This window comes from Caretta caretta, chromosome 6 (genome assembly GCF_965140235.1).
Source record: "Caretta caretta isolate rCarCar2 chromosome 6, rCarCar1.hap1, whole genome shotgun sequence".
Classification (NCBI taxonomy): Eukaryota; Metazoa; Chordata; order Testudines; family Cheloniidae; genus Caretta; species Caretta caretta.
The window spans coordinates 50099405-50127074 of record NC_134211.1 but is presented as its reverse complement, the minus strand read 5'-3'; the positions used below and the strand labels follow the sequence as shown (position 1 = coordinate 50127074).

Below are 27670 nucleotides of genomic sequence, written 5' to 3'. Positions count from 1 at the left end.
ATTCCCCCGCCACCAGTAGCAGCCAGGATCTCTGGGGGTTCCATGGCCGTGAGCTCGGGGGTACCCCACCACCCATGGCAGCTTGGCGCTCCTGGTGTTGCCAGAGATGGCAAGGGTACCCCTCAGCTCCATGAGCAGCAGGGGACCCGGCAGCTCCCAACCACCCCAGGCTGAAGTCACAGAGGTCGCTGGAAGTTACAGATTCTGTGACCTCTGTGACTAAATTGTAGCCTTAGTCATAATGCACCAAGGTGTGTTTTAGTCAACTTTAGTTTTATAATCATTTTATCAATCTTAAATGTTCAAATAATTCTCATACATAAGAGCAACTAGAACAAATCCTGTTTTGGGACAAACAAAGAAATCTATCTTTGGGACAAATAAATCTATCTTGGATAAATTTATCTATATTTTTAATTTCATTTAGATTATGTATGTCAATAGCTGCTTTTACTAAATTAAACTTGCTTTAAAGTATTGTAGCTATCCAAAGAAGACTTGTGGTGATTTACTGCAAGGATCTGGTGCCTTTAGAAACAGCTACTGTGAAATATCAGCTGTATGATTTCTTCTGCATATGTCTGGTTCATTGCACTTGTTTCTAAGGGAAATATACATATTGTCCCTAAGATTTTGTCAAGGGAAGACACATATTTAATACATATGGATATTCACCCTAGAGTCCTAAAATAGCATTGGTGGGCCACTGTATTTTGGATCGTAAAGCTATTGAAAACTGTCTTCAAAAATCATACTAATGGACTTATTAAACTTAATGAAATTTATTAAACCTGTTAAATTACCTTATATTGCAATATAAAAATAATTTAACACATTTTGAGACCCTAATGTAGTACAAATGGTTGCAGTCACATGAAAAAAACTAATTTTCCTTGACACCTTAGACTCTATTGGCTTTTAAAAAAAATAACTTTAATAAAGCATCCAATTCCCAGAGAGACAAAGTGGGTGAGGTAATATCGTTTATTGGACCAACTTCCGTTGGTGATAAAGACAAGCTTTTGAGCTTACACAGAGCACTTCTGCAGGTCCAGGAAACTTACTCAGAGGGTCACAGTTAAGTAAAAAGAAAAGGAGTACTTGTGGCACCTTAGAGACTAACAAATTTATCTGAACATAAGCTTTCGTGAGCTACAGCTCGCTTCATCGGATGCATCCGATGAAGCGAGCTGTAGCTCACGAAAGCTTATGCTCAGATAAATTTGTTAGTCTCTAAGGTGGCACAAGTACTCCTTTTTCTTTTTGCAAATACAGACTAACACGGCTGCTACTCTGAAACAGTTAAGTAAGATTCCCAGACCTGAAGAAAAGCTCTGAGTAGGCTCAAAAGATTCTCTCTCTCACCAACAGAAGTTGGTCCAAAAGAGATCACCTTACTCAAGTTACTCCATTGGCTTCAGTAGACTTGTGTTGATATACATCAACTGAGTATCTGGTCTAATGTGTGTTAACTTGGCATCTGCCTAAGTGTGAAAAATGAAGAATGACAAATCAATAGCAATCTCAGTATAAAACTCCTATTAAAACTGTATTTTAACTGTTACTAATGACAATTTAGATTTTTAAAACTGATTTAATTTTAATTGTCAAATTTATTTTTCACCAATGTAAATATAAATGCTTAGGATTCTTATACACGGACTCACTCAGTTAAAATGTATTATAATTATATAGTTTAAAATCTTCTAGTTTCTGTTCATTTTAACAAGCTGCTTTTCTTAACTGTCTTGCTTCACTTGACGACAAAACACAGTCAATGTTGTTTTCAAAAGATAATAAGCCACAGCAGAACAGTGATGACTGTGTTTCAATTTATATCTGTTGTACAAATGATAGCTAGCCCAGATTTATCAAAAACTAATCCTGGATTATGTCTGTTGAATTTCCAAGTGCCTTTTAAACATGTTCACAGCTAAGGTTCATATGAAGAATACAGCCATTGTCTGTTATGGGAGAGGATTACAATGTTAAATCTATATAACCATTTAATTTTTAAAAATTGGAAACACTGTTGTATTTGATTTAAAATACCATAGTTGATCTTCATGGCTATGTGATGAAACCAGATGCTTTCATAAATAGAGCATTTGCTGATCCTGGAAAAATACAGGAGGGGTGTTTTTTGTTTTTTGTAACCCTGGAATTCTGTGGGAAAATGTTGGGAATTTCTTAATCTTCTTGATTTAAAAAAAAAAATATTGCTGAATGTGAACTTTTTTTTTTAATTCATCTCAATTTTTCCAGTGATGTTAAAACTAAAGGAAACAATTGTATTGTCGTGGTCACAGCATTTATGACAGGCTCCCTACCAACCAGAGAGAATATGCAAAAAGAAAAGGAGTACTTGTGGCACCTTAGAGACTAACCAATTTATTTGAGCATGAGCTTTCGTGAGCTACAGCTCACTTCGGTGCACCTAGAAATAGTGTCATCATGTAGAGTCATCATCATATACAATTTATACACATATATAAACTCATATTACATAACAGGCATATATGAAACGTGTTTATGCACTCAAGTGTAATGGCATGTTATTTTTAATCAAATTAGTAAGGAGACAAGTTTTCTTTGAAGTTGAAAGAAAAAATAGGAACGTAGTACATAGGTTAGAAACTTTTAATAGTGTATTGTGAATGAAGTTTAAAAAAGGAAGAGGCTCTGGGAATTGTATTATGTGTCTGGAGGGTGACAGAATTATTAAAATCAAATTTGACTTATAATTTTATATACACTAGTGTGCTATCAAAACTAAGGCCCATATTATGCAAACATACACTTGCTTTGTAGTGGTAAAATTAAGTATGTGCATGAGTTTTTGCAGGATCATGGCATTGTTAAACAGCATAAGTATTTGGGAAATAGATTTGACTGTTTAATTAAAATGTATTTAATATAGCTTTTTCCATCAGGGGAGAACCAAAAATGAGTTACTTACATTTTCAGCTCAGTGAAACTAAATGATACTGCAGATGAAAGTATTTAGGGAATTTTCAGTTTCAGGTTTCCTTTGTAGAAAAATATTACCTTTCTTAAAGGTGTGTTTTTCAGATATTCTTGTACATAGTATTTTATTGGTTTTAGATAAATGTAAAATATTGTCTATCTATTGTGCTTGAGAAATCAAACTTTCTACATCAGGAAGGGGAAAACCAGTTTCTAAGGGTGAATGTTATTGGCTCCATAGAGTTGTAAGCAACAAGACCAAAGCATCTGGTTTGCAAAACTAACTTTGGTGTCAGATACATGGGAATGTCTTGGGTTCCCAATCACTATCCCCTTTTTCCTAGGTGAACTAAAGAATGAGTTACAGAATCCAAAATTAATCAGTAAATGATACTTTTCATGAAAAGAGATTCTACAGGAAGAGTAGCGAAATCAGAACAGGCAGCAATAGCCTGTGAAGTTAGTGACAAGTCTTCAAAGGTAGAAGCTTCAGGAACCAGTGATACTGAAGTATGTGTTACTGTGTTACAAGTTGGAGATCAAAGTGTGTATTCAGGTCTTTCAAACAAAAATATAAAAGTTTGAACAGTTTTCTTGTCATAAACAAAGTAAAATTAAACCTCTATTGTGCATTTATAAATTGCGGCTCTCTAGCCCAGAAATAGCTGCATTTCCATGTAGTATGTAAAATCCATTAATGTTGTAAATACTAATAAGAAGACATTTCAACAACTTCCCTAATGTTGGATACATAATAGTATTCATTTTCTGAGTGCTGTTACTTAGTATACTTCTTCCCTGTGTTTTTTAGTTTTATGCAGCGCTCGACCAGTGCTCCCTTTAGTATGTCTGATATTTAAACAGTAAAGCAAAGCTGAGCTGCAAAAATCCCAGATGAACTATGAATGAGTCTGTGACACTGTACTCACCTTCAGGAACTATATATACTTTTTTTTTATTTAATATTCCATTGTGTTTATAAAATTAGTGATTATATTAAATTGAATAATGTTTTCTCTGAAAGAAATATTAAAATGGAGCAATTAAGATGATAGCTAAACAGCATCTGAGGCATTCTCACATCGTAAAATGGTAGGAATGTGAAGCTAGTCAAGTGATCTGGTGAGGTGAGCCTTCCTCTTTTGATATTATTTAAATGCTAAGTAAAAAGAAAATAAAACAGATCTAAAACTTATACAGTATGATCCATACATATTCATAATCATAGTAGATATATCCCATTAATAAAATTAGGAATTTTGTTATTGTAATTCAAATTAAAATCTTGCAAAATAACCCTACACAAAAACCATTCAAGAGGAGGAAGTATGTATCACACAGACTTCTAAAAGCAGGTCCTACACTTACTCCTAGAGATGATGGAAAACGTTCCTTTATTTGGCACTCAGTGGAAACTCTTCAGTCATGTGATATGAATTTACAATGCAAGTTTGGGGTAGTGGTTATGGTGGGATAGATGCACAGGAAGTTAGCCTATGTGTAATTTCACAAGGGGAGGAATTAACTGCCTTCAAAACATTTGAAGGATGTAAACACTAAGGATGGGCAAATGTATTTAGGGCATGGAAGGAGAAATAAGAGAAAAATTATGCTACTTTGTGATCATAAGGATAGTTATCCTGTATTGGCAAAGGTCAGTGGATGGACTAGATGACCTAATCTTTCTCTTTTCTCGCTAATCTTGGTGGGATCGATCTAAAGTTCATTGACTGCCCTGAGCTTTGGACCAGGCCTTCCAACTATGAATGCCATCTGATTTTTTTTGTTTTTCTAATGTGGCCCACATAAAATGTCCAGGGCAGCATACAAACATACTGTCAGTCTTTAGTTCAGGCACCAGTGAGATTTTTTTTGATTTTGAAGTCCTTCTGTGTGAATCAGATATCTCATGCAATTGATTCCAACATTTATAAGTGGACAATTACTTTTTTTTTTTTTTTTTTTTTTAGGACAAGTTACATCCAAGAAATCTGATCCCGGAGCTCTGTAAGCAGTTTTATCATTTAGGATGGGTCACAGGAACTGGTGGAGGAATCAGCTTGAAACATGGGTAAGTGGGGGTTTTGAAAGCGATAACTATACAGATGATGGGGTCAGTTGAATAAGCGGTGAGTGCACCACAATTCATGAAGGATGGCTGAAATTCAGGAGTGAGGCATTAGACAAAGATATGTTGCAGAGATAACATTCTTGGTCTCTGAGAAGAAAGGAATAATTCTTGTATTCAGATAAATCCTGAAGATGTATTAATGGGAGATAATTTAGGCAGGTCAGGCAACAAGAAGATAAGATGACTTGCAGTAGGAACCACTTTTTGCTGTATAATTTTGCATGAAATGTACCACTATCTAGTCAGCTTGATAAATTTGATGTTATTAATGGACGCAGAGCTCCTCTTAGTGGCCATTGAAAGAAAGGAACCATAGTCATAATTAAGGCTAAGTTTTAGTCATGGGTATTTTTAGTAAAAGTCATGGACAGGTCATGGGCAGTAAACAAAAATTCACGGACCCGTGACCTGTCCATGACTTTTACTAAAAATACCCCTGACTAAAACTGGGGGCGGACTCGGGAGGTGCCGTGGGTGCTGGAGAAGTGGGGGAGTGGGTGCTTGGGCGGGGCAACTCATGGCCCGGGAGGGTGTTGTGGGGGAGGAGTCATGGCCTGGCGGGGGGAAGGGGCATGGGTGCTGGGGAGGGTTAGTGGGGCTGGGGCAGGCTCCCTACCCAGTTCCTGGGAAGCAGTGGCCTCAGCTCCACGTGCTGTCTCCACTCCATCCCGAGACAGGCCCCAAGCCCCAGTTCTGCAGCTCCCATTGGCTGGGAACCATGGCCAATGGGAGCTGCCGGGGCAGTGCCTGGGGGCAGAGGCAGCAAGTGGAGCTAAGAGCTGAGGGAGAGGAGCCCCCACCCAGGTAAGCAGCGGCCCCAAGCCCTGAGCCCCCACACACCCAAACTCCTGATGCTGTAGGGCAGGAGGGCCCTGAGACTGCCGCAGCAGCAGCTAGTGCAACTGACCCAGGGGCTGCCCAAGCTGCTCAGGTGGCTCCTGGGCCAGCCACACAAGGCTGCTGCAGAAGTCGCAGAAAGTCTTCCATGACCTCCATGACAAACACGGAGCCTTAGTCATAATTACACCACAGATGCACCGTTAGTGCAAGATAAATGTGATCTGAAGTCACAAAGTAGTGAAACACTGAGACTTGTCAGTACCCCTCGCCTCACCACATGCATGCAACTATGTTGCTTTTCAAGCATCTTATCTGAAGTAGAGGACATTGATTTTACAAGTGTGAGGTTAAGCAGCTCAAAAGACTGCTATATCCTCTGAAGTTTTTTACAGGGTGGAATGGTGTATTAGTCTGAGCACAGTTAGAGCCATTTAGAACTGTCCTTAGTTCTAATGTGTGTGCTGACATTGACTACCTTTGTTGCCTTGGACAGGTCACTTAACCTCTCTGCCTCATTTTCTGTTTGAGACAAGGGGGGTGAGGTAATACCTTTTATTGGACCAGTTTCTGTTGGTGAGAGAAACAAGTTTTCATCATCATTACTCACTGGTGGAATCTCATGAATGATTTAGAATAATTGCACTAGTTTGGATGTAGGGCACTGAATTGGAAAATTGTTCTATGACTCTTGATCAACTGTCCTACATTTCAAATACTATATTCTATTGTCAACTCTTCATTAAACATTTAATTTTAAAACAAGTAATTTTTCTTTTAGAAAGGAGGGACGTCTCTTTGTTTCAGTAGCAATCAAATAGTAATCAATTGCTTAACATACTACTTTCGTAGTGTGATAGACCCAGGCCAGTTGGGTACAGCAGAGTAGTAGAAGGCAGATATACTGGCCACTGGATAAGCAGTTTTCTGTTCCCTGACTGACCAGAGAAGGGGCTGCTCCAGGCTAGGGTGGACACATGACTCCAGTTAGCCTGCAAAGAGTTAATTGAAGTCATTAGGCTAATGAGAACACCTGACTCCAATTAACCTGCAAAGAGTCAGGTGAGGCTGTTAAGCTAATGTGAACACTTGACTCTAATTACAGCCCCTCTGATACTATAAAAGGGCTCACTCCAGTCAGGCCAGGGGAGCGGAAGTGCAACTGAAGGGCTGGGTAATGAAGATACCCTCAAGCCACTAGAAAGGGAGCCCTATGGTAAGGGTGAAGAAGGTGTTGAGAGAGAGAAGCGGGAGAGCTGTGGGGAAGCGGCCCAGGGAAATGTAGCAACTGTGGCAGTAAAAGGTCAGCTGCCAACAGCTGCTGCCATTAGGGTCCCTGGGCTGGAACCGGGAGTAGAGGTCGGGCCCGGGTTCCCCTGAACTTGACACTACAGAAACACCTCCTAAGAGGGGAAGACAGGCCCCTGTCAGGACAGGAGGCTAAACTGTTCTGGAACAAGCCCATAGGGACAGCAGAGACTGTGGGAGTTCTCTCACCAACCTCCTTGCTGGCTTATGATGAAAATGGCTCAGTAGGCTGTGACCCTTGCCTCTAGAGGGAGAAGGGCTACATAGAGGGTCACAGTGAGCCTCTGAGGCTAGCGTAATCCTCCAGGAAGCACGGGACCCACTGAGACAAGGTCAGAGCTCTGCCACATTAGTTATCTTGCTCATAGAATGGCACCAAGTATCAATGATTAAATTCATTAGTATTAATACATTCGTACTGCAAATAGTTAATCCATTAAAACCACATTTTTTTGTATCTCAGATATCACGTGTTTTGTCAAGATAAGTATACTATCTTGAAGGTTATATCTTATTCAAAGGACTCTGTCTTGTCCATAAATATGAGCTCCATGTTTTCCTTAGGAAACTAACAGAGTCTTTGTGCTGAAATTTCTGGAAATTTATCTGTAGATTTACTAATTGTTCACTAGGTGTCTCTACAGATTTTAAAATAAGACCTTTGAAGATGAATAGTGATTACAAATATTATCCTTTTTATTGCCTTTACTGAAAATATTTCACATCCTATTTTTAAATAATTTTAATTTATGTAAAGATGTTGAAATTCTTCATTCACATAAGGCTTGCAAGCTTTAGGTATTTCCACTTGAACATAAATTGTTCAGTTTATTGAATTGTTCAGTGTTTTCTTCTGTGTGAATTAAATACTGTATATTTATTCATACATTAAAACATATATAATACAATTTAATGGTTACCATATAGATAAGTGTATTTCCCAGTAACTAAAGGTGATTACATACTCTAATAACTAATTGATATTAAGCTATAAATGATAGGTTTGGCCCTGTTTTTTCTTGCATCACTCAGTGTCTACTTGCAAATTCCCTTCTGTTTCCTTCAATTCCAACTAATGTGGGGTGTGGTTTTTTTTTCTCTTCAGTGATACAAATATACTCAGTTAAATCTGTAGGCAGTTTGAAAGAACTATTTACGTTTTGGATATTCTCAGAGCTTCCAACTGTTCTAGTAAGATCAGTGTTGCATATTGAAAACCATCTGTATGTGAATGTGTGGGAGGACAAGTGTGGTTGCATAATCATGTGCTGTGTAAGTTAATTCTTTATCAATAAAGGGTAGAGTACTAAAATGGCGCTAGCAAATTATATATACTTCAAATTCTATATCTTATACATCAGTGGTTCTCAAAGCCGGTCCGCCGCTTGTTCAGGGAAAGCCCCCGGCGGGCCAGACCAGACCAGTTTGTTTACCTGCCTCGTCCGCAGTTTCGGCTGATCGTGGCTCCCACTGGCCGCGGTTCGCCGCTCCAGGCCAATGGGGGCTGCGGGAAGGGCGGCCAGCTCATCCTTTGGACCGCGCCGCTTCCCGCAGCCCCATTGGCCTGGAGCTGTGAACCGCGGCCAGTGGGAGCCGCGATTGGCCGAACCTGCAGACGCGGCAGGTAAACAAACCTGTCCTACCCACCAGGGGCTTTCCCTGAACAAGCGGCGGACCGGCTTTGAGAACCACTGTTATACATGGAGCTAAATTCTATATGTTTTCCTAGAGATGAAATCTACATTGCGCCATCAGGAGTCCAAAAGGAAAGAATTCAGGTATGTAAAACTTTGTTTTTTACCTCAGAACTCATCCCTGAAAAGTAACAAAATTACTTTTAGTGAGCTATTTATTCTGAGTGTTCTTTCAAAGCAGTTTGGGTTTTTTTCTTGTTATGAAGTCTGAAACACCTTATTATTACTGACTACCTTCTTGAGACCACTGATGATTTCTCCTAGTATTCTGTGATCTCAGACAGCAATTCAGTACTTCTTCAGTGACGTAAGTAGGTTACTCCTTTTGAGTTTTCTTGTCCTTAAATTAGTACTGACCATGATATCTGAAATCTACTTCAGCCCCAGATTTGTTCTGCAACAACCCAACATTCAGCTAGTTTGCTACAGTTTTAGTTAATAATGTATACATGCAATTGGGTAACTGTGTGTTAAAGCTTCTGTTCTAAATATTTTTATTAGGTCTGTCGATTAATCTCAGTCAATTTACATGATTAACTCAAAAAAATGAATAGCAATTAAAAAAAATTAATCACTATTAATCGCAATTTTAATTGCACTGTTATCAATAGAATACCAATTGAAATGTATTAAATATTTTTATATATATTGTATTGTAACTGAAATCAGTGTATATTATTTTTTATTACAAATATTTACACTGTAAAAATTATAACCAAAGAAATAGTATTTTTCAGTTCACCTCATACAAGTACCATAGTGCAATTTCTTTCTCGTGACAGTGCAACTTACAAATGTAGATTTTTTTTTTATTTTTTTTTTTGTTACATAACTGCACTCAAAAACAAAACAATGTAAAACTTCAGAGCTTACAGGGCCACTCAGTCCTACTTCTTGTTCAGCCCTTCACTTAAGACAAACAAGTTTGTTTACATTTACAGGGGATAATGCTGCCCTCTTCTTATTTACAATGTCACCAGAAAGTGAAAACAGGCATTTGTGTGGCACTTTTGTAGCAGCCATTGCAAGCTATTTACGTGCCAGATATACTAAATATTCGTATGTCTCTTCATGCTTTGGCTACCATTCCAGAGGACATGCTTCCATGCTGATGATGCTCATTTAAAAAAAATAATTTGTTAGTTAAATTTGTGACCGAACTCCTTGAGGGAGAATTGTATGTCCCCGGCTCTGTTTTACCTGCATCCTGCCATATATTTCATGTTGTAGCTGTCTCAGATGATGACCCAGCACATGTTGTTCATTTTAAGAACACTTTCACTACAGATTTCACAAAACGCAAAGAAGGTACCAATGTGAGATTTCTAAAGATAAATACAACACTTGACCCAAGGTTTAAGAATCAGAAGTGCCTTCCAAAATCTGACAGGGATGAGGTGTGGAGCATGCTTTCAGAAGTCTTAAAAGAGCAACACTCCGATGCGTAAACTAAAGAACCCAAACCACCAAAAAAGAAAATCAACCTTCTGCTGGTGGCATCTGACTCAGATAATGAAAACGAACATGCGTAGGTCCGTACTGATTTGGATTGTTATTGAGCAGAACCCGTCATCAGCATGGACGCATGTCCCCTGGAGTGGTGATTGAAGCATGAAGGGACATATGAATCTGTAGCGCATCTGGCATGTAAATATCTTGCAACACTGGCTACAACAGTTCCATGAGAACGCCAGTTCTCACTTTCAGGTGACGTACACAAGAAGCAGGCAGCATTATCTCCTGCAAATGTAAACAAACTTGTTTGTCTGAGCGATTGGCTGAACAAAAAGTGAGTGGACTTGCAGGCTCTAGAACTGAACATTGTTTTATTTTTGAATGCAGGTGGTGTTTTTTTAACATAATTCTAAATTTGTAATATATTTCATGATAAAGAGATTGCACTACAGTGCTTGTATTATGTGAATTGAAAAATACTATTTCTTTTGGGATTTTTTATAGTGAAAATACTTGTAATCAAAAATAAATATACAGTGAGCACTGTACACTTCGTATTCTGTGTTGTAATTGAAATCAATACATTTGGAAATGTAGAAACCATCCAAAAATATTTAAATAAATGGTATTCTCTTATTGTTTAACAGTACGATTAATCGCAATTCATTTTGTTAATCATGCAATTAATTTTTTTAATGTCTTGACAGCCCTAATTTTTATTTGTTTGTATGTAAATATTTCTTTCTCTAGGGCTGCTCTGTAGGCAGGTAGGATTTCCCCAGATCAAGATGACCTTAGCCCAGTGGTGGGCAACCTGCAGTCCATGGGCCGCATGCGGCCCATCAGGGTAATCTGATTGCGGGCCATGAGACGTTTTGCTGACAACCATCCGCAGGCATGCCCCCCCCCCCCCAGCTCCCAGTGGCTGCGGTTCGCTGTTCCCAGCCAATGGGAGCTGCGGGAAGCAGCAGGCCGCAGGGATGTGCTTGCTGCCGCTTTCCGCAGCTCCCATTGGCTGGGAACGGCGAACTATGGCCACTGAGAGCTGCGAGGGGCTGTGCTTGCGGATGGTCAATGTCAGCAAAATGTCTTGCAGCCCACAATCAGATTACCCTGATGGGCCGCCGGTTGCCCACCACTACCTTAGTCTATCTCAGTTCCTCTCCCTTAAGGATAAAAACAGAAGTACTGCTGGAGACGAATAGTAAATACTGCCAGCTGATTTATGATACTAGGGACTCCTCCGAAACAATGTGGAGTAGGAATCACTGCTCCACATCTCCATCGGAGATAATACAATGAAGGATGATAGGAATCCTCTCACTGATTGACACTTGGGTTTCCATATGGTGATCATTAAATGTATTTGCAGAAGAAAAGATGGGGGAAGATCAATTATGCATCATGCCAGAATGTATTTTAAATAAAAAAGCTTTGGGCTTAATCTCATGGAGAAACAGTTTATTAATGCAAAAATACAGTTTATGTAAAGCTGCCAAAAGCAGGCCTGTTTTCTACTTATCTCCCCAGAAGAAAAGTAAATCTATTTTGGGGAAGAGTGTCACAGTTTAAGTAGTTCTACCTCTCTCACAGCCCGAAGATATGTTTGTTTGTGACATAGAAGAACGGGACATCAGCGGCCCTCCACCACACAAGCAACTAAAGAAAAGCCAATGCACACCTCTCTTTATGAATGCTTACACCATGAGAGGTATGCAATAAATGCATTTTATTCGGACAATAATATAAATCAGTTCATGACAATATAAATCAGTTCATGAAATGGAAACTCCTAAGTCATAAGTGTAGCATCTCTGGAATTTAATATTGCCTTAATTGGAAAATACCGTAGTAGCTAAATTTATAGTCTCATGACCTTGCAGTAGTTTCATACCAATAGATTTTAGGCCATATTACAATCTTTTGCAATTGTAAAGGTTACCAAATTGCTAGTTACAATGGTGTAAGAAATGTAACACTATTCAGATTCCAAATTATTGACAGAACATGTATTTACTTTACAATTATAAATATTCTGAAAAGCAAAACTTTTTTCCTTTTTCTCCAATTACACTTCAGGCCAAGTCATGAGTTTAGGATTCTATTTCTCTTGCATCTGTTGATATCAGAAACGCCAGAAATAGTACAGAGAGTGCAACTCTCAATTGTTTGCTACATTAAGTGGAAGCAGCATCCCCCATATCAGTTCTTTGAGAGAAACAAACCCAAATGGGATCTAGTAACGGGCATGACATTTCATGCATGACTGCAGTAAACTTGGATTAAAGGCCCTGTTTGTCTACTGCTTCTATCCAATTCATCCTAATGGGGAAAAAAGGCAATACAACACCTTTATCTAATGTCTCTGGTCCCATTTAGAAATATATTTTAATATATTTTAAAAATATTTTTAAATGTATATTAATCTAACACTTCTGCACTTTCTGCACATTTTTATCAGTTTAATTTTATGGAATTTGATTTTAACAGTAGCTGAAAGTTTTATGCAATTGTACAAGATTTGTGTCTCTTGTCCTCCTCCCCGCCCCCCCTTCAAAAAAAAAAAAGATTTTGGGAGTCTATTCTTGTTTTCCTGTAAAGGAAACTTGCACATGGAGAGCCTTTGCATATCCAAAGGAGAACTTGCAATTTTCAACAACATTGCAGGTTTATACCTTGTGATTCCTGTGCTTGACCTTTCCACCACACCACAGTATAAAAATAAAATGATTGAAAGTGATGTCAGGGAACCAGTTTATAGTCTCCAGAGAGAAATAGCTGTACATCAAAGAAACTCTCCTTCTCTTCAGAGTTCTTTGAATCTTCTTTGTACTCTTCTGCCACAAATAAGTCAAATTTTTAATTCTTTAGAACCTCAGCGCTCTTTGGTGATGTAATTAAAATGTTTTAGTCATCTCAACAGATGGAAATGTAAACTAGGTGCATGAGGGAGAAGGTTTGCCTGGAATTTGCACTAAAACTAGCTACTGACACCCTAAAGATAACTCTCACTGTTCTTTGTAGATTAGAGAGGACTTCTTATTAACATACCTTTTGGTTGCTCGAAAGAACTGACTATTTTCCTTGTCTAGTCCATTAGCAAGGATGTTCAGCTGAAGTGTTGAAACTCATTTTCACATGTCAGGTTATCTTAATGGAAGATAGGGAGTCACATTTCAAGACGAAATACAGAGGTATCCCTTTTTCTTCTCCTCCTAGGAGCTGGAGCTGTGATCCACACTCATTCAAAAGCTGCTGTCATGGCTACCCTTCTCTATCCAGGAAGTGAGTTTAGAATTACTCATCAGGAAATGATAAAAGGGATCAAGAAATGCACTTCAGGAGGGTATTACAGGTAGATTCCCATTTACAAGACTAATCCGGTGTACAATGTTTCTGCTAAATGTCATCTTCAAAAATGTCAGTGTCTTTCATGGTGTCAGCATTCAAGTGAGCAATATTTGTAATTAAGTCAGTGGAATATTCACTAAGGGGCTTATTTGAATAAAACTTACCATGCGTGTCTTGGACCAAAGCTCAAATCCAGTTTGAGGAACGTTAAACTGCCTAGGGAAGAACAATGTTTTCCAGTGTTATGAATTTCCCTTACATTTCAATATGCTGCTTTTATTGCGAATTTGAGTGATTCTGTGTACTAATGAAAGGTGAAAGGCTGCCATTTTTTAATACTGATGCTAGATATAGTGAAAAGATAGCAGCCCCAGCTTCCAACATGCTGTCTCAGGGGTGACCCTAACCTGATGAAAAGAAAACACCCTATGGTTAGGGATAAAAAGTAACAAGATCTCTGTAACAGCTCAGTCACTGACTTCTCCAGAGAAGGTGCTGAATTATTCTAGATTTTATGTGGTGGCTTTTTGTGGGACTCTTTCCCACAAAGCATGGAGTTGAGACGAGCACACTCATTTCAGATGGTGTGTGTGACAACAAGATGAGAAATTATGGGATGTTAAAGATATACACCTCTGCACTTTCTTGGTGTTAATTTTGTAACTAACATTTTCCCCAAAAACTTTTAGGAAGGTAGAAATGCATTGAAGTTTGGATTTGACACAAGGGTGTGTTCTCTGCACATAAAGATGGCAACTTCACGCAAACTTTTTGTCTGCATTAGTATTTGTATTTTTAATGTATAGCAAAGGCACCTGATAGCACTGGATTATTATCTTGAATTTTGTATAAAAATCTTTTTTTTTTTAATTCAATTTTCAGGGGCTCTTTCTGGGTATTGTTTTCTGGTGATTGTTCAGGTAAATATTAAGGATAGGATTTTCAAAATATTTATCATTGGCTCTCACTGAAGTCAGCAGAAGTTTTACCTTTGACCGAGCCCTGGTCTACACTGCTGGGTTCAGTCAAATTTAGCCATGATAGGTCGATTTTAAAATGAATGCATCTACACCACCAACCCTGTCCCGTCAGTCTAAAGGGCTCTTAAAATCGACTTCTGTACTCCTCCCCAGCGAGGGGAGTAGCGCTAATATCGACCTTGCTGGGTCGAATTTGGGGTAGTGCAGACGCAATTCGACAGTATTGGCCTCCGGGAGCTATCCCAGAGTGCTCTAATTGCTCTGGACAGCACTTTGAACTCCGATGCACTAGCCAGGTACCCAGGAAAAGCCCCGGGAACTTTTGAATTTCATTTCCTGTTTGGTCGGCATAGCACACTCAGCAGCACAGGTGACCATGCGACCTCCCCAGAATCGCAAACGAGCTCCAGCATGGACCAAAAGGGAGACACTGGATCTGATTGCTGAATGGGGAGAAGAATCTGTGCAGGCCGAACTCCGATCAAAAAGAAGAAATGCTAATATATATGCCAAAATCACAAAGGGCATGGTGGAGAGAGGCTACAACAGGGACACACAGCCATGCCGCATGAAAGTTAAGGAGCTCAGGCAAGCCTACCAAAAGACAAAGGAGGCAAACGGTTGCTCAGGGTCAGAGCCCCATACATGCCGCTTCTTTGATCAGCTGCATGGCATTCTAGGGGGGGACCTTACCACTACCCCACCACTGTCCACGGACACCTGCAAGGGGGGAGTCTCACGCAACAGGGAGGAGGATTTTGTGGATGAGGAGGAGGAAGAGAATGCGCAGCAGGCAGGTGGTGAATCCATTCTCCCTGGCAGCCAGTACCTTTTCATCACCCTGGAGCCATTACCCTCCCAAGGCGGGATCCCCGACCCTGAAGGCGGAGGAGGCAGCTCTGGTGAGTGCACATTTGAAACTACAGTACAGGGTTTAAAAGCAATCGTGTTTAATGTTTGATTTGCCCTGAAGAATTGGGATGCATTCGCGGCCAGTACAGCTACTGGAAAAGTCTGTTAATGTGTCTGGGGATGGAGCGGGAATCCTCCAGGGACATCTCCATGAAGCTCTCATGGAGGTACTCTGAAAGCCTTTGCAGAAGGTTTCTGGGGAGTGCTGCCTTATTTCATCCTCCACGGTAGGACACTTTACGACGCCAAGCCAGTGTCTTGAGTCATTGCAACACAAAGCATGGCAGCGAATGGTCCTGGGTTTTGATCGCATTCAAGCAACATTCGGTCTTTATCCTTCTGGGTTAGCCTCAGGAGAGTGATATCATTCATGGTCACCTGGTTGAAGTAGGGGAATTTTTGTAAGGAAACAGTAAAAGGACCCCGTTCATGCTGGGTTGTTTGCACTTGGCTAAAAGGGATCATCCCAGAGAGTAGTCATGTGATGGGCTGGGGGGAGGTGTGTGCTGCACATCCACCTGAAAACCACAGCCCCTCCTTTTAAATGTGAAACCAAACCAGCAGTGCTTGCTATGGGAAAGGATGGCGCTGCAGTTTGAAACCATTCCCACATGTTATGAAGACGTAAGAAGCCAACCCCACGTACCAAAAGGCTTACCATGGCTTCCTGGAAACCAAATTCTGTTGCCCAGCCATTTGTGATATGTCACCATACCAGCAGGCGCTCAATATAAAAGGCAAAATGCGACCTTGTACCTAAAGCACATGTGCTGTCTGCTGTGGATTGCATGATTCACTGTGAAAGACTCTCCCTTTTGTTCTCAGAAATGTATCATCTTAAATTTTACTCTCCCTTTTTCCAGGTGCCAATGTTTCTATGCTCCCCCTATCAACTCCGTCCCTGAGGTTATCGCAGATTAGAAGGCAAAAAAAACGCACTCGCGATGGCATGTTTTCCAAGCTCATGCAGTCCTGCCGCACTGATAGGGCACAGCTTAATGCATGGAGGCATTCAGTGGCAGAGGCTAGGAAAGGACTAAGTGAGCACGAAGAACAGAGGCAGATGGTGAAGCTAATGAGGGAGCAAACGGACATGATGAAGCGTCCGTTGGAGCTGCAGGAAAGCCAACGAGCACAGACCCCACTGCATCCATTGTATAATGGCCTGCCCTCCTCCAAGTTCCATATCCTCCTCACCCAGATGTCCAAGAACGCACAGGGGGGAGACTCCAGGCACCCAGCCACTCCACTCCAAGGATGGCCCAAGCAACAGAAGGCTGTTGTTCAAACAGTTTTGATTTGTAGTGTGGCTGCAATAAGCAATGTGGCCTTGTCCTTCCCTCCTCCCACACCCCACCCCACCCGGGCTCCCTTGTCAGTTATTTCACTTTTTTTTTTTTAAATTAATAAAGGAAGAATGCATGGTTTCAAAACAATAGTTACTTTATTTCCTTTGCCAGCTGTGATCGAAGAGGGGAGAGTGGTTGGCTTACAGGGAATTAAAATCAACAAAGGGGGCAGGTTTGCAGCAAGGAGCAGCACACACAACTGTCACACCGTAACCTGGCCAGTCATGAAACTGGTTTTCAAAGCCTCTCTGATGCGCAGCATGCCTAGCTGTGCTCTTCTAATTGCCCTGGTGTCTGGCTGCTCAAAATCAGTTGCCAGGTGATTTGCCTAAACCTCCCACCCCTCCATAAACGTCTCCCCATTACTCTCACAGATATTATGGAGCACACAGCAAGCAGCAAAAGCAATGGGAATGTTGATTGCGCTGAGGTCTAACCTAGTCAGCAAACAGCACCAGCAAGCTTTTAAATGTCCAAAAGCACATTCTACCACCTTTCTGCACTTGCTCAGCCTATAGTTGAACTGCTTACTACTGTCCAGGCTACCTGCGTATGGCTTCATGAGCCATGGAAGCAAGGGGTAGTCTGGGTCCCCAAGGATAACTATTGGCATTTCAACATCCCCAATTGTAATTTTCTGGTCTGGGAAGTAAGTCCCTTCTTGCAACTGCTCGAACAGCCCGGAGTTCCTAAAGATGCAAGGGTCATGCACCTTTCCTAGCCATCCCACATTGATGTCGGTGAAACATCCCTTGTGATCCACCAGTTTTTGCAGCACCATTGAGAAGTATCCCTTGTGGTTTATGTATTGGTTGGCAAGGAGGTCCAGTGCCAAGATAGGGATATGTGTTCAGTCTATCACCCCACCACAGTTGGGGAACCCCATTGCAGCAAAGCCATCCACTAAGACCTGCACATTTCTCAGAGTCACTCCCTTCATAGCAGAACATCAGTGATTGCACTGGCTACTTGGAACACAGCAGTCCCCATGGTAGACTTGCCCACTCCAAATTGATTCCCGACTCACCGGTAGCAGTCAGGCACTGCAAGCTTCCACAGGGCTATCGCCACTCGCTTCTGAACTGTCAGGGCAGCTCTCATCTTGGTATTCCTGCACTTCAGCGCGGGGGAAAGCAACTCACAAAGTTCAAGGAAAGTGGCCTTACACATGCGAAAGTTTTGCAGCCACTGTGAATCATCCCATACCTGTGGTCCCACCAGTCTGTGCTTATTTGCCGGGCCCAGAATTGGCATTCCACTGTATCAACCAGCCCCACTGCCGCCATGATGTCCCAGTTGGCACAGCCCGTGCTTTCAGGAATGTCTTTCTCCGTGTCCTCATCACAATCGTCCTCTTGCTGGTGTCTCTTAGCCCGGTTCTGCACATACTCCAGGATAATGCGTGAGGTGTTTACAATGCTCACTACATAGAATCATAGAATATCAGGGTTGGAAGGGACCTCAGGAGGTCATCTAGTCCAACCCCCTGCTCAAAAGCAGGACCAATCCCCAATTAAATCATCCCAGCCAGGGCTTTGTCAAGCCTGACCTTAAAAACTTCTAAGGAAGGAGATTCCACCACTTCCCTAGGCAACGCATTCCCTTGTTTCACCACCCTCCTAGTGAAAAAGTTTTTCCTAATATCCAACCTAAACCTCCCCCACTGCAACTTGAGACCATTACTCCTTGTCCTGTCCTCTTCTACCACTGAGAATAGCCTAGAACCATCCTCTCTGGAACCACCTCTCAGGTGGTTGAAAGCAGCTATCAAATCCCCCCTCATTCTTCTCTTCTGCAGACTAAACAATCCCAGTTCCCTCAGCCTCTCCTCATAAGTCATGTGTTCCAGACCCCTAATCATTTTTGTTGCCCTTCGCTGGACTCTCTCCAGTTTATCCATATCCTTCTTGTAGTGTGGGGCCCAAAACTGGACACAGTACTCCAGATGAGGCCTCACCAATGTCAAATAGAGAGGGGCGATCACGTCCCTCGATCTGCTCGCTGTGCCCCTACTTATACATCCCAAAATGCCATTGGCCTTCTTGGCAACAAGGGCACACTGCTGACTCATATCCAGCTTCTCGTCCACTGTCACCCCTAGGTCCTTTTCCGCAGAACTGCTGGTTAGCCATTCGGTCCCTAGTCTGTAGCTGTGCATTGGATTCTTCCGTCCGAAGTGCAGGACCCTGCACTTATCCTTATTGAACCTCATCAGATTTCTTTTGGCCCAATCCTCCAATTTGTCTAGGTCCCTCTGTATCCTATCCCTGCCTTCCAGCGTATCTACCACTCCTCCCAGTTTAGTATCATCCGCAAATTTGCTGAGAGTGCAATCCACACCATCCTCCAGATCATTTGTGAAGATATTGAACAAAACCGGCCCCAGGACCGGCCCCTGGGGCACTCCACTTGACACCGGCTGCCAACTAGACATGGAGCCATTGATCACTACCCGTTGAGCCCGACAATCTAGCCAACTTTCTACCCACCTTATAGTGCATTCATCCAGCCCGTACTTCTTTAACTTGCTGACAAGAATACTGTGGGAGACCGTGTATTAACAGCAGCAGTAACAGCAGCGGTGAGCTGAGCGGCCTCCATGCTTGCCATCGTATGGCGTCTTGTAACCCAAGAAAAAAAGCGCAAAACGATTGTCTGCTGTTGCTTTGAGGGGGGGAGGGGCGACTGACGACATGTACCCAAAACCACTCTCGACAATAGTTTTTGCCCCATCGGGCATTGGGAGCTTAACCCAGAATTCCAGTGGGCAGCGGAGACTGTGGGAACTGTGGGATAGCTACCGACAGTGCACTGCTCCTTAAGTCGATGCTAGCCACTGATAAACAGTTTTGAAAATCCCCAACCCTCAGTTATCCCAGAACATCTTTAAAAAAGAGTAGCATGAGCCTGGTCTCTCTTTCTTTTTCTCTCAATAATAAATTAATACTTAGCACGTGCATACCATCTAAAAATCTCAAGGTGTTTTGTAGACCTTAATTCTCACATACAACCTTGTGAAGCTGGTAAGTGGTTTTATAGAAGAAGGCACAGAGAAGTGGTGTGACTTGTCTAAATTCACTCAGATGGTGGCAGAGCTGGGACTAGAACTTAGGACATGTTGCTCCCAGTTGTCTGTTCTAACTCCTAGCCAACACTTCAGCGCTTGTTTTAATTTCCACGCTGTATGTGAGTAGTAGGTGAGCTCACAAACATTACTACATTTGTTTCATTCATTAGACTGTAGAGTGCTTTGGGATGCCTTCAGCATAAAAGACTCTGTATAGAACCAGATTTTCTCTCTTTCTATGAATAAACACATCTAATACTAGATTTACTACTTTCAGCATTGCTTCTTATCTATAATGTGACTCCATCTTTTTTGAAGATGTTCTCCCACCAACTACTTAAAAAATACCTGTATGATCTTGATGGTGAATCTGAATTTGATCTAGAGATTTATTATATCTATTTAAACAAGTTTCTGCAAATATTAATTAAGGTTCAAACAATGCCAAATATCCTGGTCTCTCTTTGCTACACACTATTGTGCAAGTTCCACTGAACAGCATGCAGCATCTTACCTATAGTGCAGTGGTTCTCAAACTATTGTTGCAGATTGCACGTATCCCTCTGAGGACTCTGTCACAACAGAGAAACATCTTTAATTCTTCAAGCACTGACACTTACTTCTACCTTTATCCTTGATCAGGACTCTGTCAGGGTTTCCAAAGTCTTTTTTAGACCAACCAAATTTAGACATTTTAATCCTAAGTGACTGCTTCATATCTTTCTTTATTAAGAGTTTTTTAAATAAATTCAGCCATGATCAAGTTAGTAGATGTTGCCAATATTAGAGGGATAACCAGTGCAGAAGAGGACAGACCAAAACTGCTAAGTGACTCATATTGAAGCAAGCAGTAAGGGCAGGCAATGAAAGGAGATTTAGTGCTGAGAAAAGTAAATTCCTAAATCCAAGGAGAGACAATAAACAGCGGATACAAAATAATGATATGTAAGCAAGCAGTTACACGAAGTGCATTAAAGTATTTTTATTTTCTTTTGTCCTGAATACAGTTCAAGTATTCCCAGGGTAGTGTAACCCAGCACAATAGCTTTCATAGGGAAGATGTTGGATCAGGTTTGGGACCGGAAGTGTCCTTGAGAGGATGTATAGCATAGCATTGTTCACAAGATGAAAGAGTTTGAGAATCACTGTTAAAGATGTTACCAAATCCTCTGCAAATAATGAAGGGAGAACCTCCTTGATTGGGGAAAGCTTAGGACGATGGCTCTTAGATGTGGGAAAGAACTGATATCATCCATGCCATGTAAGAGCAGGAACAGAGTAGTCTCGTGATAGAAAACACTTCAGAACGCATTGGTTTTTAATTGCAATACTACCTTATTTTCTGTTTAGATATGATGATAAGTTAGTGGTCCCCATCGTTGAGAACACACCAGAGGAGAAGGATCTCAAGGAACGAATGGCACATGCAATGAATGAATACCCAGACTCTTGTGCTGTATTGGTCAGACGTCATGGAGTTTACGTATGGGGAGAAACATGGGAAAAAGCCAAAACAATGTGAGTGCAATTTAAAGAAGGTCATATCTGTTGCCATAGTAGCCCTGAAATATTAATGGAGGTAGAATCACTGCATATGCATCCCAGCCACAGTTGATACTTCACTCTCTTGGCTCACACCACCAGTGACAATTGGCCCAGTCTACAGGGTTCTTGACAACTTCTTTTCATGTGGGAAAACAGAATCTGTGATCTTTCCTCTGACAATCTGCATATAAAGACTCTGATTGATTTTGGTGGAGTTTATATAGGCCGTTGGAGAGGAAACTTACACTTGTTTCCTCATGGCTATGGAGCAGCCATTGACATCTGGAAGAGCCATCATTGCCCAGTTTGCCAACCTGTGGGAACAGATAGTCCGGATTCCCACATACACATCAGCTTCTGGGGAAGATCTCCAAGTTGCTTACATGGGCCCCTTGCAGTATCCTCCTCAACAGCCTCAGCCTACAGCCACACATGATGGGCTGTTTAACGAGAATCCATTTCCCCACCTGCCAGCGGAGAGCTGTGCAGCACAAACCCTGGGCACCACAGAGACCTTGCTAATCCTCCCCCACCAGAGACTTCACCGTGGAGGTGGAGTGACTATTGCAATAAAGTGATAGCGGGAGTGTGCTGCCTGACCACTGTGCTATCAATGGTCAGTGTATAGAAGAAAAATGTTCGCTTTTTAAACATATGCAGCTTCCTAAGGATGCGTCCCAACTCCACATTTCTCCTGTTCTCTTTTTACTGAAGGTGCGAATGTTATGATTACCTGTTCGATATCGCAGTACAGATGAAGCAGCATGGACTAAATCCTGCAAAACATCCAGCTGAAGAAAACGGGATTGTATAAACTACTAACAACACAGTTCTATACCCCCACCCACCCAAAATTGCAGTGCAGAAAGTGGAAATGTATTTGTCAACCTTCAAGCGTTTATAATTGAATGCCCTTCTACTGCATCTAGTAGAGCATGCTTTATGTCTTTATGTCAAAAGGTGAATTATAGCTAAAGTGTTTAATAACAGCAAGTGGAGGAAATGTAGCCCCCAATCCTGCAAGCTGACCTGTGCAGGCAGACCCCTATGCCCAGGTACACACCTTGACTGCAGGATCAGGGTCATGCATAGCAATCCTTCTTTCGGGCTTGGTTTTTTTTCCTTCAGTAGCAATTGTTGAATGCCATTTGATTAATTTCAGTGTGCATGGTGTGTCACTTGTGTACCTTGGACAGAAAAACTACAGTGGATTTGGCTCCCTGTTGCCAAAGAATCACTGCTTAATAATAGCTGAAACTGTCTTAGTTAATTTTTATGAGAAATTTAATTTTATCAGATTATCATTTTTGTATCTGTTTAAATATATAAACACATTAAATCAGTAATTGAATGTTTTAAGCAGAACAAAGGAATTCAGAGCAGAAACCTTAACTCCACCTCAGCGTGCCTGACTTTGATACAGCAGCATATAATACACGTAGGCTAACTGTACAGTCAGTTGTGCCTCCCATCTCTCTCTCTCTCTCTCTCTCAGGAACAGGGCCTGCAGCAGAGCTAGTTTGGAGGGGCCAGCAGGCTGGCTCTTAAGCCAGCAGCAGCTTACTGGCTGTTCAACGCTCATTCCCACCATTGTGCCTGCTCCTATGTTACCTTGTTCCTGCTGCTCTTGCCTTGCACCCAGCCTTGTCTTTGTCTTACCCTTGGCTTGAACCTGCTTGCCTGCTACCCTGTTTGCTGCAGTTCTTGAGCTCTGGCTTGACCTTAGGCTCCGGCTTCTGACTGCTGACTCCTAGCTTGACTGTCAGCTCTGGTATTTAGCTCCTGACCTCCAGCTTGACCCATGGCTCTGGCTTCTTACAACTGACTCTGGCTTGACCTCTGGCTATGATATCCAGTTCCTGCCCTCTGGCTTGATCCTTAGCTCTGGTATCTAGCTCCTGACCTCCAGCATGACCCTTGGCTCCAGCTTCTGACTACTGACTCCAGCTTTGACCCTAACCTTAGTTCCCGACATCTATTCCGACCCCCAGATCTAACGCTCACTCTGACTACTAGGCGAGATTGCCCTTGATAGTCACATGACACTATTGTGCAGTGTAAATAACCTTGAGTGAGTATCTGCTCCTCTGACTCTCCTAATCCCTAGAAAACAACACCACCACCCATACTCACCTTGCTGGACAATGTCCATTTAGGTGACCTGGATTTATATGTATATACTCAGAATAATATCTGTATTGAGATGAGAAGAGTTAGTTAAACTTAAAGTCAGAGATTGAGGGACCAAGTAAGCCAGACACAAAGACAGTCTTGGATAAACCCACTTCTATATTTTTATGCAGCATCCAGCATCAATATTTAGGTAGTTTGTAATTTTTCTAGAATCAGTGGTTTTATTAAAATCAATATAGCACTGTATTTAATTGAAAGAGAAAAATGTCCAAAATAGTATCTGAGCAAAAACTGATTATAGCACTTAAGGTATGTCTACACTGCAGACACCTGTGGTTGGCCCATGCCAGCTAATTCTGACTCATGGGGCTGTTTAATTGCAGTGTAGACTTCAGGGCTAGGGCTGCAGCCCAAGCTCTGGGACCCTCCCACCTTGTTGGGTCCTAGAGCCCAGGCTCCAGCCCGATCACAGAAGTCTACACTGCAATTGTGCAATGTAGTTGTAGCCGTGTTGGTCCCAGGATGCTAGTGAGATGAGGCAGGTGAGGTAATATCTTTTATTAGAGCAGCTTCTGTTTGTGTGAGAAAGACAAGCTGTTGAGCCACACAGAGCTCTTCTTCGGGTTTGGGAAAGATACTCCCAGCATCACAGCAAAATGCAAGGTGGAACAGATTAGCAGTTAGCACATATTGTAAAGAACCGACCCAAAGATGCCTGTTCCTGAAAATCAGAGCAATCTTCAAAGATTCCAGAGCCTAAATTTGAACAAAACCCTTTCTAATCGAATTAGTGGTTTCACATATTAGTATTAAGATCCCTTTGACTATTTATTCTACTTTAATAACTTGTTTAGAATATCTTTGCCTTTGTCCTGCTTCTCCCATCCAGGTTTGGGTGTTCCTAATCCACTACGCAACTCTCAGATTCTCCTGCACATGACCCAAGCCAGAGGGGGGGCGCTATTCCACTCATTTGACAGGTGGGATTCTACTAGTTATTTTTGACTATGAGATGGTTTGGAAGAAAAGGAGGGAGAGGTTTTTTTTAGATTGCTGTGGATGAATATCTTCCAAAAATCACTTTGATTTTCTCACTTCAATTGTAAGTTTCTGAAATGCTCCACCTGCCAATGAAAAAAAAAATTAAATACTTTTTTTTTGCTCTTACAGCTTTCTGTTTATAACTTCACAATCATATAATTTTATTATTATTATTTTGTAGGGTGGCGGGTTTGGTGTGGAAAACCTTAAGTGGAGGTTTATGACAAATACACACTGATATAATCTTTTACTATAATTTAACTTTTTTATTTTCTTCTGCAACTTCTCTCTGTATTGAAATGATTTTTATTTATTAATTATTATTGCCATCATATTGCCTGCACTTTCTCTCAAAAAAGAGGGTTTTGGTTTGGTCAGACTTGGACATCTGTTTTTGAAGGTCAATAAAAAGGGTAATGAAGATGTAGAGATGATGTGGGCAACAGTTCAGTCTCTATTTTCTGTTAAGTATATACTGGAAAAAGATACTAGGCACCATATTCGATGAAGGATTAATATATTTTAATTGTGATGTCTCTTTTATATTGCTGTGAGATATTGCATTTTTTCTAGCTCTGCTTCTAAATATTTAGCTGTGTGCTGGACTGTGGTTCATAATTTCTGCAGGACTAATGACCCATGGTGGTTTTGTTGATAGTTGTCTAGCCACTCAAGTTGAAAATTTCAGTATCAGCTGACAGAATCTATACCACTGGGCTGGATACTTTTTTTAAAAAATTGCGGAATTCAAAAATTAGATATGAAGCCTGAAGCACCAGTTGAACTACTAATTTGTTCCTGAGTGTTTTGTTAATGTTGTTTTTTAATCAAGCCTATAACTGGTGGCCTTGGAATCCTCTGCTAACTTAGGTTCTCTTCTGAACGAAGAAAAAGCTAACAATTCTATAGCTTGCCCTTGGGAATGAATTACTACAAGACTGATATTCTGTCTTAATTTTTCCTTCACAAAGGAATTCACTTTCAATAAGATCTTGTTAAAGACCATTAGAATTTTAAAACATCTTGATAAATGTCTTTATGGCCATAATTAACCATGGAAAAATTTCATCAAATGTCATGATTCAGGATATAAACAATGCCATGAGGGTCAAAAAGTACGTTATTCACTGAAATACAGTATTCCATAATAGTGCATTTTAATATCTTCTTCCACCATATTGGGGAATGGCCAGTGTTGGAAGCAAGGTATCAGTTTGGATGGGCTAATGGTCTGATCAGATTGAGTAATTATGTCTCTATGGATACCTCTGTAAATCAAGAGCTACAGTATATAGCAATAAATTTTACTTTGTTCTATGAAAAAGATGAGCTGATTCCTTTATTATATTGATTATGTATGCCATAATGTCGACAGTCAGATTTGCCTTTTAGGGTAAGGAGAAATTATCTCCTTTTTTTGTCTCTCTTGTGACCTTATGCAATTGTTCTCCCAGGTCTGCTTAGAAATAAATTGTGGTGTGCTGAACTTATCCAACAAATATGATGTTCTTTCTTGATCAAGCTTTGCATTGGACTTTGTAATGTGACTAAAGGTCTGCAAATAGGCATTTTTAGTTAGGAATGACTTAATTGCGAGGAACATTACCCACTATACATTTTGTAGGACAATATACTGTTCCCTCCTTGGAAGAATTCAAGTACTTTCACCAGGAAGTAGTTAATCTTTCATCCCTTCAAATTCCTCTATCCTGCCCCTTCTTGAATAAGTTCCTTGAAAGAACTGCAGTACTGGTGAATGTTTAGATAGACCCCATCTATCTCTGAGGGATGGAGTTTAAGGCCATGTCTAAACTACCACTTATTTTGGCAAAACTTACATCACTCAGAGGTGTGGAAAAATACCCCTGAGCAACATAAGTTTTGCCGGCATAAGTGGTAGTGTGCACAGCACTATGTCGGCAGGAGAGCTTCTCCCGCTGACATAACTACTGTCACTCATTGAGGTGGTTTTATTGTGTTGACAGGAGGGCTCTCTCCTGTTGGTATAGAGCGGCTACATGAACAATCTTACAATGGTGCAGCTGCATCAGTACAGTTCTGCCACTGTAAGCTCGCTAGTGTAGAAATGGCCTAAAATGACCTCCTCACACGAATTTTCTTCATCAAAATTCAGTGAGGAAAACCTCGGTTTTGTCTTTCATTTCCCACTTTCTACCAGTGACCAAATTTGGCTGGTCTTGGATTCCTTACACTATTTAGGAAGAACACAGCCATTGCACTGAATATGAGTGATTGCAGCTTGAATTATTTCTGTTTTCCCTATAATTCACCTCTACCTTAAGAAAACAAACTTCTGCTGGTAATGTAGCCAACCAAGCTCCCTTTCCCTGCATTGCATCAAAGTAGTGCCACTTTTCTTTTCCACTGACGATGGATTTCATATTTTCTCCCCAAATATGACTGAAAAGCTAATGGGCTATTTCCTACTTGACTTCTTCTATTGTTTTTGGACCCCTATTTCCTTTTCAGTTACTTGTCTTTTGTGGCTTAGACTTCGTTATTTCTATTATTTCATATATACACCCATGCTGTATTGTATCTACTGAACTCCATGTCTTCAGTTCTGAGCAAATTTACTCAATTAAAATGAAACTATATTTTTTAACAAGAACCATGTTTTCAAGTGAAGTTGAAGGAGAGGAATTTTGAAAGTGAACAGTTAATACAGGGATCTGATCAAACCCATTGTATAGGGCTTACTCCCACTTTCCCGCGTAGGTGCTCTAGTTCCTAGTTCAGACTTGCCTTACTGTGATTTTTTTCCCCCTATTATTCATGCTTTTTTACCCAATTTGAGCACCCAGCAAAGTCGTATTCAGTACTTTTTACTGTCAAACTGATGGGTTTGGGTGGAGCTTTGTCCTGTGTGATGCATAGGC

The 27670-nt window shown here is 41.0% G+C and overlaps 2 protein-coding genes across 5 annotated transcripts in view; both read left to right on the top strand.

Moving 5' to 3' along the window:
* The window catches only part of APIP (APAF1 interacting protein), a 98524-nt gene that overhangs the window by 1611 nt on the left and 69243 nt on the right, over positions 1 to 27670 (top strand). For 2 of the 4 annotated variants that reach the window (XR_012668923.1, XR_012668924.1), the window contains exons 2-7: positions 4938 to 5038; positions 8973 to 9021; positions 11986 to 12103; positions 13612 to 13747; positions 21402 to 21569; positions 22311 to 24709. Coding sequence is in view for 1 of the 4 variants with exons in the window: in XM_048855653.2 (XP_048711610.1) it covers positions 4938 to 5038; positions 8973 to 9021; positions 11986 to 12103; positions 13612 to 13747; positions 21402 to 21569; positions 22311 to 22410 (672 nt within the window). In the remaining 3 variants the exon portion in view is untranslated. Of the gene's footprint in view, positions 1 to 4937; positions 5039 to 8972; positions 9022 to 11985; positions 12104 to 13611; positions 13748 to 21401; positions 21570 to 22310; positions 26095 to 27670 lie in introns of those variants that run through there. The other 2 variants (XR_012668925.1, XM_048855653.2) reach the window with 2 other exon arrangements.
* Positions 13754 to 17071, top strand: LOC125639114 (uncharacterized). The gene is made up of 2 exons (XM_048855651.2): positions 13754 to 15625; positions 16499 to 17071. The coding sequence occupies exons 1-2, from the start codon at positions 15100 to 15102 to the stop codon at positions 17035 to 17037; spliced, it is 1065 nt and encodes a 354-aa protein (XP_048711608.2). The 5' UTR covers positions 13754 to 15099; the 3' UTR covers positions 17038 to 17071.